Raw genomic sequence first — 13,274 nt, forward strand, 5'->3', positions numbered from 1 at the left:
TTTGAAGAAAAACAAAAGGATGAGAATTAACCTCATCTAGAGTCTAAATAGGATAGATTTGTAGCCCTAGACCTTAAGGCAGTCCTTGCATCATGTCACACCGGCTGACAAATAGATAGATAAGAAGGTGAAAATGGTTAATTTAATGAAAATTTACAACATAAATAATAGCAAAGATAAATAGATAAGAAGACAATAATGGCTAATCTAAATAAATTATTGATAAAAACACCAATTCAATTATAGGATAAATAATGAGCCAGACATATATTTGGAAATAAGATAAATAGGTAAGAAGGCGATAATGGTTAATCTAAAGAAATTACTAATAAAAACACCAATTCGATTGCAAGATAAATATGAGCCGAACATATATATATTTGAAAATAAGATAAATAGGTAAGAAGGTGATAATGCTTAATTTAAAGAAATTACTATAAAAACACCAATAATTACAAAATCAAGCTCAACATCCAAGAAATTGTTCAATCTACAATAAGTTCAACCTTACGCTCAGAACAGAAAGAATCTATTACATTATACTAGCTACATGAACAAGAAATTAGTCAGAATTGGTCATAAACGTTTAAGATCAAACCAATTATCTCTCATCAAAACACAAGGTACGAATTTAGAAACTCACTGATTACACTATACTAGCTAATTATATGCAAAATTAAGCTCAAATTCAAAGAGTTATGAGATCTACAAGAAGCTCAGGCGCCAGAATTAGGACAGATTTTCAAATAAGATTGAATGCAATACCAGAGCTACGAATTGTTGCTAGTGAACACAAAGTATGAATTGAGAAACTACTACGCTACACTAGCTAATTACAAGAAAAATTAAGCTCAAATTCAAACATCTAGAACAATCAATGAAATTGATTATATATACTTGCTAATTACATGCAGATTTTTAAGAATTAAGCAAAACTAGAAGAGGAACTCACAAATGTTCAAATCAGATTGAATGCAGGAGCTAGAGCTACGATCTGTGAGAGAGCTTGTTGTTAGTGAAGAACTTATAAACAGATTTGTAAATTTAAACTTCATTCAAATTTAATCGAAGTTGAACACAATGGGTCAGACTACTAAGAAATATGATTTACTTGGGCTCGAGCGCAATGGGCCACAAATATATGGCCCACATAAAAAGGGCCACACAAATAAGAAAGAAAAATTTACAGTTTCACCCCTATTTGCAAAAAAAAAAAAAAAAATCAGCCTCTCTCTCCCCACTCTCTTTAGAACTTGTTAAAGTGGAGATCCAAAGTTTTAATTCTACTTGTTGCAAGACATAGTAGTTATCTTTTGGTCTTTCAGTAAGAGTTAAAGCCTATTCTGTTTATGTACCTTTATTTTGTGATTCAATGATTGATGGATGTTAGTACTTAGTACCAAGGTCATTTATTGTCAATGCGGTCAAAGTGGAAAAACTCAATTTTTTTTTTGTTCTTTTTCGTTTTTGTTTTTAGAAATTTATGTCCAGGTAAACAATTTTTGTCCTACAAGTTGCAGACCTTCATAATTTACCTCTGTTATGGCTAAAAATGCTTCCTGCCACGTGTTAGGCTAGGATTCATTCAGCTTATAACATATGCAAATTTGGACGCGAGTGTACTAAAAAACGAAGGGCGTGCCACCAAGTAATGTTGTACTTGGAACAAATTCAATATAGATCTCAAAGTGTTATAAGATCAAATTATGTAACTAAATGATAAATAAAAATAAAGAAAGGTAATGAAAATTGACTTCTAATTAAATGATTGCCTTGGATTCTTTTCACTGCTTAGGCATTCCAGGACTTTAAAGTCCTATTAGTACTTGGTGAGTGTTCGTTGGCGTTTTGATGCTTGCTCAAGAAATGTCCATAGTGTGTGCAATAAAGTAAATGATCAGTCAAACCCAAATGAACAAAAAATTAAGAAAATAGATCCAAAGGAAACTGGAGAGACTCTAGATCTAGCTGATCAAACAGTTGTGAATTCCTTCATAGATCTAGCCAAAGTTGAGTGATTAATCCTTAAATAAACCAAAACCGAAGTAAAGAGATACAATAAATGTAAATGATTCGGTTTCAATCTCCACTTTAATTGATGTTCAAATCTCATGAGAGATAAACATTCAATGAGGAAAATTAATGCTAAACTGAGAAGTAAATGCTTTTACAATTAAATGCATAAAACTAGATCGGATATCACAATTCTTAATAACCAAAAATTAAATGAGCAGACAAAATGAAGTAATGGGTCAGGCCATTATCAGGAATATGCAAATTGTAGAGAGTTTTTGTGTGTGAGCTGGTGTGTCTTTCCCTTTAACAATAGCTTGGTATTTATACCCAAATCAAGGCCCTAAAACCCTAGGCAATATGTCCTTTAATGATCCCCATGTGTAGGGTACTAACCAAACCCGGGATTTGTACTTATCTTTCCATGACAGTTGCCATTCAGCACTTGTCAGTTTTCCAAGACACGTGTCCTGGTATGATTAGCCCCTTCTATAACCTTCTCGGCCTGGTATAGGACTCTTGCAGGATGTCTTTGTTTAAAGGGATAAGCGTCATTTTGCTTCACAACTATTGCACTTTTATCAATTTATTCCCCACTTTGAAATTGGAAAATTAAGTTACTTAACTTTTTCTCTTTACTTCTTCTTTTTCTTTTTGGCTAGAACGTATACCTAAATCAAGGCCCTGAAACCCTAGGCAGTATGTCCTTTAATGATCCCCACGTGTAGGGTACTGAGCAAACCCGGGATTTGTACTTATCTTTCCATGACAGCTGTCATTCAGCACTTGTCAGTTTTCCAATACACATGTTCCCGTATGATTAGCCCCTTCTATAACCTTCTCGGCCTGGTATAGCCAAGATGAAATCCTTTCGCCAGGCATATCTTACTTGCCAAAGACTTTGGGCCTTGCAAATTTGGGCTATCTTATTCTTTTGGGCTCAATTTACTTTCTAAAAACCGTGCTACAAATAACCTGCTTTTGCAGGATGTCTTTTTTTTTTTTTTTTTTTTTTCCGGTGCTCAGGGGGCTCTTGCAGGATGTCTTTATTTAAAGAGATAAGCGTCATTTTGCTTCACAACTATTGCACTTTTATCAATTTACTCCCCACTTTGAAATTGGAAAATTAAGTTACTTAACTTTTTCTCTTTACTTCTTCTTTTTCTTTTTGGCTAGAACATACTTAACTTTTTCCAATTTTGCCAACTGAGTAATTTCGCTAATTTACTCTGTAAATTGATACAAGTGATGGACACGTGACTACCATTTTTCTCTCAATAAGAACTCTTCACGATGGAGATTTGACTTTGTGTAAAGAAAACTTTAGATGGAAAGCAAGCAAATTCACAAAATTACCTCAATTGGCAAAATTGAAAGTTAGGTATTTTAATTTTTCACATTGAAAATTCGAAAAGTAAACTGATACAAATGCAATAATCTGGAAAGTAAAATGACATTTATCTCTTTTTAAAAAGTGATGAGTTAGTAATTTCTTTCATACGTTATGTTCTTAGGTGCTTCACAATAACAACATTGTCTTTGGTTATTGATGTGCTTGATATATAATTGGGTATTCGGGTTTTTTGTATATCATATTCATCATGTTCATCTTCTCCCTTTTTTTTTTTAATATATTTTTGTTAAATTTAAATTTTTGGTCGATATTTATCAATAATTTTGTCGACTTAAAAAGTATTTTGATCCAAAAGGTGGCAACAGGGTCGTAATTATGTAGTTTTGAAAAATGAGGGTTAGATAATTAGAATGGGTGAAGTTCCCTTATCCAAATCCTTGTCAAAGCATTAAACGGTTGCCACACACATACATACTCCATCCACCCATGTGGGTAAGAAGCAAACTTGTTGAGAGCGGCAGCAGTGCCACGGTGAGAGTGAGACAGACAAGGTTTCTGCACAAATGGAAGTAACAACTGCTCAGTCTCTTTCCCATGCCAAGCTTCCAAAGCCTTCAAGTTTCTTCACTGCTTCTCCGTCACCTCATCCCTTCTTTCACTCCAAAGTCTCTTTTCTTGCTTCTAGTTCACTCCCTTTTCAGTGCTCCAAGAACATTCTAACACAGCTCCAAGGTCTCAGGATCAGAACAAAACAGCTGAGAACCCTTGGCGTTATATATGCTTACAAGGCTGAAACTGAAAGTCCTCCAACTGATGTTTCAGAAAAATGGCTTCTGGAACCTGTGGGTATGTGAGTTCTGTCTTTAACTCCCATTGTATATAAATTATAGGATTTGGAAACATACAACTTTTATTGAATGCGGGTATTTTGGAAAAATTGATTTGGTAAAGCAGAATAGAAATTAGAAGCAAGCGTGTACCTTAAACTCTCAGTAGGAACTTTTAACTTTTTTATCTGGGTATTCTTTGGTCATCATAATTTAACTGTAGCTTGTTAGTGAAGAAGAAAAAAACTCTGGTTCATGAATAGCATCTATCTTTCTTCTATCTTGAACTTAGCTGACCTTTAGTTGCAATGCATGTAAACTGAAGGTTACTTAAGCAATTTAAGTAAACCAGCCAAATGAATCAGAAAAGTGGTGACTTCCTTCTGATCACATGCTTAGATATTTAAAACTGACAAGAAGATCAACACAGACACCCCAAGGCTATAAAATTTGGCTCTAAGACCTACACACACCCAAGCCCTCTACCGCACATGAGCTAAAGGTCCAAGAGCATTTTCATATGCGGTTAACTGTTCGGCTTTCTATTACTATATTTTGAAGTTGCTTGCTTTGATGTTCAAAGTTGAACTAAACATTTCTTTCTCTCACGAAACGAGCTTGCTATTTTTGTTTCATATGCACCACTGACAATGGCTTTAGTGCATTTGTAAGACAAGTAATAACCCCTGGAAGTAAGTTATGGGACATTGGTGTGGTGTAAATCAACGAGCTTTTGACAATCAAGTCAGTAGCCAAAAGCCAAAAGAAAGAGTGTAGGAATCGAGAGACCTAATGTGGCTAAGTCTTAGCATAGCACGAAGCAATAACCAGAATGTTTACCTTAACTCAGCTCTACTGAGTGCCCTAGCCATGTATCAGCTTATCATGGTGTAAAAGGTGTAACTGAAATATTGTCCAATTCTGGTACATGTAGTGCACTCTGAGCTTATAGCAGAAACTACACCGCCTTCACCACTACATCATAAAGCCCAAATTCTCTATTCTATCATTCTTTGACTGCCTGTATATGTTTTATTTTTTAGGTTCTAGTGGCAAGATCTTTCTTTTTCTTACATATTATGTTTACCACACAAAAGGTTCCATTTAGCTAACAACATTAGAATTTCTGATCTTCTTAATTCCAAGGCTTCAGGGCTCAATTTGGTATATACTTCATTTAATAGTCACAATTGCAAAACTGTAGTTGTGAATATTATAATCTAATAGGCCTTTTTCTTTATTTTTTTTCCCTACTGCTGCATTACATCCTCTATCAACACTGTTTTTACTTAATTTTCCTTTTTGGTGAAGGAATAACTAATGACTTTAGTGCATTTGTAAGACCAAAAAGAACTCATGGAAGTTATGGGGACATTGGTGTGGTGTCAATCAAGGAACTTTTGATGCTCAAGTGAGTAACTGAAAGAGTGTGAGACTCGAGAGAACTAAGGTAGCTAAGTTTTAACTAAGAATGGTTTTTGAACCTTTAGAATGAGGTGTCAGGTTCCTTTTATAGGAGCCAAGAGGAAGGTTGGTCATGGTGTGTTGGCGTAACCATATAGTAAACAGAATTACGATTTTCAATCTTCTTAATTTCAAGACTACAGGGCTCAATTTGGTACATATATAATTCATTCAATAGTCACAACTGGAAACTACAGTTTTTTTAAATTATAATGTAATAGGTATTTTTTTTTTTTCCGACTGCAAGCTTCTCCCACTGCTGCATTGCATCCTCTATTAACACTGTTTCTGCTTAATTTTTCCTTTTTGGTTAAGGAATGACTAATTTTCAATATATATTTGCTGTACCTAACAGGTGATGGAGATACAAGGCATATAGGTTTCAAGGTTCCAATGCCAAGTGCATTTGAAATTAATTCTGTGAGGTTTTATTTTCTTATTTAAATATATATTAGCTTTAAAGGTCTGATTGTATTGATTCTAAAATTCAAGTATTCACCAAATTGACTGGATTGTTTTGAATCTAGAATGAGGTGACTGTTGGGAGACTTCCTGAGAAAGCTGATATGGTGATTCCAGTTGCAACAGGTATTAGAGAAACATATTTCAGTTTTCCCCATTTACTTTATGGAACATTTGAACATACTCTTCAAGGTGAAATACACATGCAAAATAAAAATATCACTTGCAAACTGAAAGAGTATAAGAAGTATGTACATGTCATTGATTAAGTGTATTTTGTCTGATGGGAACCACTTATTTTATACTCTCAAGAAGGGCAGATAACTACCACCACACCTCCTAAAAATATAGTTTAATTTTTGAAAGAGAGTGTAGTAGTTATTTTTGGGTTTAAGCTTCTCCTGATCTTCAGTCCACATGAACAATTATAAATTTGTAACTGATTAAACAGAAAATATTGTCACTACAAAGGTGCACTTTATTATGGTCTAAGTTCTTCATTAACTAGCAACTTGCTCATACCAGGTGGTAAAATTCAGTTAGACCATTTACATTGGTATCACATTGTGAACACCAACACTAATCTACGTTGATAAACCCAGATTGACGTTAGACCATGATTTTATGTGCACCATTTCTTGTCATTTCCTCTTACCATGCTCATGGGAGTATGTGACTTACAAAGACAACATGTATTGGGTGACTTCATCCCCTTCATTTAAGTATCAGGTACCAATTCACCATGGCTGGGAACTTGTTTGTCATATCCATGCCACCATTGGCGGCGTCACCCAATTACACACATACTACCTACCCTGAATTTTGATCAAGTTCTCTCTCAGACATATCTGGAGGCTTTTTTGATACCTCTTACAACAACATTATACTATATGAGCCTAGATGTTCTAGTATAAGCAAGATGCTTCAAAGTGGACTGTGTAGAAACTTAATTTGCAAGATATTGATTCCATGCCTTGTTAGTGAGGCAATGATTCCTTGGTAATAGGATGGCTAATAAAGCTATATATACCTATTAGATCTCTCTGTATAGCACGTTAAGCTTTTGCGTTAGATGCTTCAATATTTTTCTTTTTTGCTGATATGTAAACAAACTTTGTAGCTAAATGAAGCCAATTTGCATCTTTTGTGCCAACTCATAAGAGGAAATTACAGATTTGGTCCACTTATTTTATACCTAGTTCAATTTTGGTCCACGATCTTTTTTAAGTTCTGTTTTGGTCCACTAATTGTTTCATTTGTTCAATAAAGGTCCAGATTTGTGACTTTAAATCTTTTGGGTTGTGTTTTCTTCAATTATAATTGAAGTATAAGTTATATTTCATCATTTCTTAGTCATAAAAACAAATTTGGAGTATTATAATCTAAGAGAATTGAGATTTGGTGAAATTTGAAAAATTGGCAGTTTTGGGTACCCTACTTTAGGGTCAATTATCTTGAGTTTTAGAACTCCAATTTGAATGATCTTTATATGGTTGTAAAGAAGAAATGCATAGCTTTAAAACAAGTATATATTTGCTGAATTTGGGTGAGATTTGATAGGGTAAAAAGCAGGCCAAATTTGAGAAAACAAATCTGGACCTTTATTGAACAAGTGAAACAATTAATGGACCAAAACAGAACTTGAAAAAAATTGTGGACCAAAATTGAACTAGGTATAAAATAACTGGACTAAATCTGTAATTTCCTCCAACTCATAATATTGCAAGTGCATCTTTTTATATACAGTTACGCAAAGAATAAGTTATATTCATGAAATCACTGGGTTAATATTCTGCATAGCAGATCTTCAGTATTAAACATTGGAGTCAAGAATCACTTCTTTTGAAGCTGAAAATCAAGTAATTCATTGATTTGTGTTTGCATTTCTCTCTCAATTAATAGTATCTGGTGTGCATGCCCGCATCCAAAAGAAAGAAGGAAATCTCCTGGTAACAGATTTGGACAGCACAAATGGGACATTCATTGATGAAATACGGCTGAGACCAGGAGTTGCTGCCACTGTATCACCTGGATCTTGTGTTATATTCGGTACATTGTCTCCAACTTAACCCTGCTTTTTAATTCTCCTTTTCTTTTTCGTAAACATATACAACTTTATCTTTCTACAACATATACAACATATTTTATCTTTTTACATTCATAAGCTACACTTTGCTTTCTAAGAATTCTTATTAGGCACAGAGAAGATTTATGGATACATATCTTCCAAGTGGATGTAGAAATTCAGTAGTTAAATTGTGGACTATAGTGTCTTTTGAAGTTAAATTAATTCTTAGGTGGAGCCTGGCAAGAGGTCCACACAAGTCATGGCACAATGGGTTTGGCTTTTCCTGTCAATGACAGATGTTATCAATAAACCTTAAAACTCTCATATAATGCAGAGAATAACGAATTATACATGTGCATAAGTGGACTCCATTTAGATGGATTAGAGAAGTACTCTTGAAAGTTTTTTTTCCTTGTTTTTTTTTTTCTGATTTCCATGGATTGATATGAGTAGAGAGAAATAAGGAATCTAGTAACTGGGTGAAGAATAACAGGGATAAATAAAAGAGTGCAGTTGTGATTAATGAAAAGACTGTCTGATGTCTTTCCATTTCTTTTGGAACTGTGTGATGTCATTTTGTAGATCTCCATCCTATCCAGTTCTTTCAACCTTTGTTTGAAGCAAATTGTTTGGGTTTAAGATCAATACTGTTAACTAATGGTTTATACCAGATCACTTTTTGGGAGAGATACTCAAGATCCTTTGTCTGACTTCTATCAGTTTCATGTGATCAAGAAAAACTTGATATCTGACAAAAGTTAATGCCTGAAAAGAATTCCCTTTGCCTTTTACTCTAGAATCTGGCCAAAGTTTGAACCTTTAAGAAAAAAAATAAGCTTTTGATATGGGAAGCACGGATACTCCAACTGCACTGATACGGCTGCATACGTATCGGATACAGATTTGGCCATATCTGTTGACTTTTCGATACGGCTTGAATACGTGAGGGGTACTTGAAGGATACGGTCAAGATATGGCTAGGGTAATTTTGCAATTATTTTTTTAAAAATGGGGGTTGATCTGATCGAAAATTTAAAAATATTGTGGGTCAAATTTGAAAAATAAAAATTTAGATTAGATCTCTAGTTGCTCCCTCAGTTTGACAAAACCAAAGGTGAAAGGGGTTAGGGTTTCTACTGTGTTTTGATTGAAATAAAAGAGAAGAGATGATAAGAAAGAGAAGTTAGAACAGAAAGGAATTATTTTTTAACGTATAAATATATATATAATATTTTAATTGACGTGTCTCAACCGTATCCGTGCAATGATTTTTGGAGATTTGCCACGTATCGATGCCATATCCACATTGGTGCTTCTTAGCTTTTGATAAAGTAAATGAGTATGTTTTATGACATGAAGACTTGATCTTATGGATGTGTAGCAAGTTTTGATTTACTTTTATAACTCTCTTTTTGGTTCTGACTCTTATGTTTTGGTTTAATTTAGAGAAATCAAAAGAAAATTCTATTAATTAATTTTTTTTATTTGGCTTTAAACATAGAGAAGTTATAGTTTCTGTGAGCCAATTTTCTTTCCAAATCTCACTCTTTTCTTTTATAGAGAAAGTTTGAGAAGAAAATCTAGAGTTATTGTCTCTTGTTTTCTGTTCTTTTCCATTTATATTAAGAACCGAACAATGGAAAAAAGTAAATGAATTTTTATTATTTTCTTTTCTTTTCCTTTCCTTTCTCCATGGGTGGCCAAATATAGGGTGCCATGAGAGTTTTAACTCTGTAGCGGTTGGGAAACAGTGTCGGTGCACTTTTCGTTAAAATAAAAACATCTAATGTGCAAAACCAAGAAAATGCCATAACACAAAGGAATGAGGGTAATTGTGTGCCTTAGGATGCCTCATTTGTTAGTGTCAAATAAGGATTCTTCTATTGTTGTGAATTGAAAATTTTGATTTCAATAACAAATCCCATTGTTTGAATGGTGTTTTTTAAATGGTAGACTACTATTTTCTATGGATTTTATTGTGAATGTCTTGAATGCATGGAGTGTTTTGGCAAAACAGAACTGTTCAGTGTTTCATGTTATGCGAGTTTGAAGTTTCATCTTCAACTGCTTAAGTGAAATCACTTGATTTGTTGCAGGAGATGAACACTTGGCTGTCTTCCGCGTCTCAAAATTAGAGAATGTAGAAGCTGCAAGCAGTCCAGATCCTTCTGAAGATAACGTAGAGACTGATATCCCAATTGAAAATGCTAAAACAGGTTGAAATACTGGATATCTATGTAAAATATTTATAGTAAGTGAACAAATTAATGCAAATTTCTGACTGGAATTTTAAAATACTTCCACTCTCAGTTTGGAAATAGTTCTTCATCAAATAATCTGAAAAAAGGTTTATCTTATTAACATCCACATTGCAGAGTTCTATGGACTTCTGGTTTTAAACTTGTGATTGTATGATATGAAAGAAGAAAATGCTACTCAAAACATCAAGTTGGCCAACTTATTTGAAGTCGGTTTACTATGTGAAGCTCTGCAATCCAACAGTATATATGTTCCCAAAAGTGTCAACTGCCAACCTGCAGTTGATGTGGATAATAAAGAATAAATTTAGTAATTCAGTGATTTCCAATGCTGAATGCAAACAGGTGCCTCTTTTCGAAGAAATGATATGGACTTCCATCACCATGGAATATATATAGTTTTTTTTTTTTTTTATAAAGAAAACAAGAAAAGAAAAGAAAGGAGAATGGTTAATTTCGTAGTAAATAAATATCTCAATGTTAAACTAATTATTGAGTTAAAATCTAACATAAATGTTAAACTAATCTTTAAGTTAATGTCTTAGTTTTTTATTTTCAATGTTTTGGTTGCTTAATTGGAAGAGTATCATGTTAATGTTAAGCTATTTGATCTCTTATAGACAAAGTTGCTCAAATGAGGAAATTTTTTTGACCCTAACCGTGAGGGATGATATACAATCCCAATTGAAATTAATAACTCATTAACTCATTGTATTAAATTTAGGAGTTCCAATAGATTAGATTGGTTTGAATCGGTAGTGGGGTACCAAAATCAAATTTAATTCTCAAAAATTTGGAATTACGTGTGATTTAATCCTACAATGGGTACATAGGCAATCTAGAACGAGTTTAGATACAACCGCATCCCAAATGACCAAGTTCATCTAAACACTGTACATGAATCCCAATTTTTCAATGAGTTATTCACTCATTGGGAATCACAAATCTAAACACTCACACATCTCATCAAAAGATTTCAATTTGTCATAATCGGAATCAAAGAGTCTTCCCATGTACCAAAGAATTGTAATTAAGAAATACATTATTACATCTTGAATGGGAGCCCGTACCTTAAATAATAAAACTCTATTCCATAAATGAGAATGAGTGAAATCATGTTGGATAATATAATTAGGCTTATTCACACCATTGCCCACTATAAGATACATTTTTTCTTGTTTTGCTCCCTGAAACTTAAATCTTCTCAAATTGTCACCTGAACTTCACACAGTTGTTGCAAAAGACTCTATGTCATCAACTTTGTCAATTTTTTCATTAAAATAGCTAACGAGGCACCTATATGACATGAGTGAGACCGTTTTTTAGTTATGTAAGATCCATGTGGACAAAAAAATAATAATAATTTTTAAACTAAAAAATAATAAGATCCATGTCAATTTTTTATAATTTTTAGTGTCTACATGGATGTTACATAACTAGAAAAGGGTCCCACACATGCCATATAGGTGCCACATCAGTTTTTTTAACGGAAAAATTGACAGAGTTGACGGCATATGATCTTTTACAACAATTGTTTGAAGTTCAGTGGCAAACTGAGAGGATTTAAGTTTCAGGGGGCAAAGTGAAAAAAAGTGTATCTTACAGGGGCGATTGTGTGAATAAGCCATATAATTATATATTTATTACATTTTTATTCAACACACTTTCATTCTTCTAACACATAATTTCTCTTCAAACTTGAAAAATGTACATAAAAAAAAAGGTTTTTTTACCCAAATAACACCTGGAATATAGGGGTTGTGGTCTCGTACCACTCAAACTTTTTTTCTTGCCAATTTACCACTTGCAGTATCAATAGTGCCAATGTGGCACCTACAGTCAATTTTACTGTTAAATCATCAACTTTTTTCTTAAACTTCCTAGTTTGGCCTTAAATATAATCAAGAAAAACACAATATTAATTATGTTCCTCACCCCCTCTAAGTCTAGACCCACCTCAACCACCATCGTTGGCGTCGCCCCATCGGTGGGTTAGCTAGGTTTGTTTTTTTTTTTTTTTAAGTGTATTTAAATTTTAGTTTTTTTTCTAGATATTTTATAAAATGAATTGACAATATTACCCTTCAAGTTAACAGAAAAATTGACATAAATAGATAGCAAGTGCCGCATTGGCACATATTGATACTTCGGGTGGTAAATTAGCAAGAAAAAAAGTTTTTGAGTGGTATGGAAGCACACTCCTTATAGTCCATGTCGTATTTGGCTAAAAAAGCCACACAAAAAAAAAAAAGATATGGGTTTTCAAAATGGAATTTGCGTGGGTAACGTTTTAGAACATAAGGTTTTGTAACTGTGCTTCAATTTCAAAGAGAAAATATGCATCACTGTGTTTTTATTTTGAAAATATGGTTGCTATATATATAATTACGATAGTATTATATGTATATAATTTTAATATATATATTTGAAGGACTTATATATGTACTTATTTAAATAATTTGTGAAATTCGATTTATTCCGGTACTTATCAAAACCAAACCAAATTTTGAATTGGAAAAAAAAAAATTGCACATTTACCACCCAGATTATAGGGGGTATGTGCATTTACCACCCAAACAAAAATTTTTTACTAATTGCACGCCATACAGACTTTGTTCCATGTAATAATGTACCACATACTGTTAATTTCATCTATTTTTTTGTTAAACATTGACGTGGCATGTTGAATGTGCGCAATGTGTCACCTCTTTTCTTTTATTTTTCAAATTTTTATATTTTTACAAACTTTGAAAATTAATAAAAAATAGTTTCGGACTTAGAAAAAAAAAACGGAAAATTCCTATAAACTCGTCTTGACTAGTAATAAT

At 33.2% G+C, this 13,274-nt stretch overlaps 1 protein-coding gene across 2 annotated transcripts; it reads left to right on the forward strand.

The window, feature by feature from the left end:
- Positions 1-3,862: 3,862 nt before the first annotated feature.
- On the forward strand, positions 3,863-10,935 carry LOC147299269 (SMAD/FHA domain-containing protein). 2 transcript variants are annotated; one of them, XR_015120060.1, is made up of 7 exons: positions 3,863-4,213; positions 6,014-6,078; positions 6,186-6,246; positions 8,023-8,169; positions 10,285-10,427; positions 10,706-10,781; positions 10,815-10,935. XR_015120060.1 is itself a non-coding variant. In XM_086230088.1 (5 exons), exons 1-5 carry the CDS (start codon positions 3,931-3,933, stop codon positions 10,407-10,409), a joined length of 681 nt encoding a protein of 226 aa, XP_086086214.1. In that variant the 5' UTR covers positions 3,863-3,930; the 3' UTR covers positions 10,410-10,760. The 2 variants fall into 2 exon arrangements, 1 of the variants encoding a protein (XP_086086214.1); XM_086230088.1 differs by lacking the exon at positions 10,815-10,935 and having other exon boundaries at positions 10,285-10,760.
- The last annotated feature ends 2,339 nt before the right edge of the window (positions 10,936-13,274 follow it).

The sequence above is a fragment of the Dryas octopetala genome, chromosome 1, assembly GCF_963921425.1.
Source record: "Dryas octopetala chromosome 1, drDryOcto1.1, whole genome shotgun sequence".
Classification (NCBI taxonomy): Eukaryota; Viridiplantae; Streptophyta; class Magnoliopsida; order Rosales; family Rosaceae; genus Dryas; species Dryas octopetala.

Excerpts from the sequence above, each read along its gene's own strand:
- LOC147299269 (XM_086230088.1), top strand. The coding sequence starts at position 3,931 with ATGGAAGTAACAACTGCTCAGTCTCTTTCCCATGCCAAGCTTCCAAAG. Across the intron at positions 6,079-6,185 it reads GTGCATTTGAAATTAATTCT|AATGAGGTGACTGTTGGGAG; the intron begins GTGAGGTTTTAT and ends TTTTGAATCTAG. Across the intron at positions 8,170-10,284 it reads TGGATCTTGTGTTATATTCG|GAGATGAACACTTGGCTGTC; the intron begins GTACATTGTCTC and ends GATTTGTTGCAG.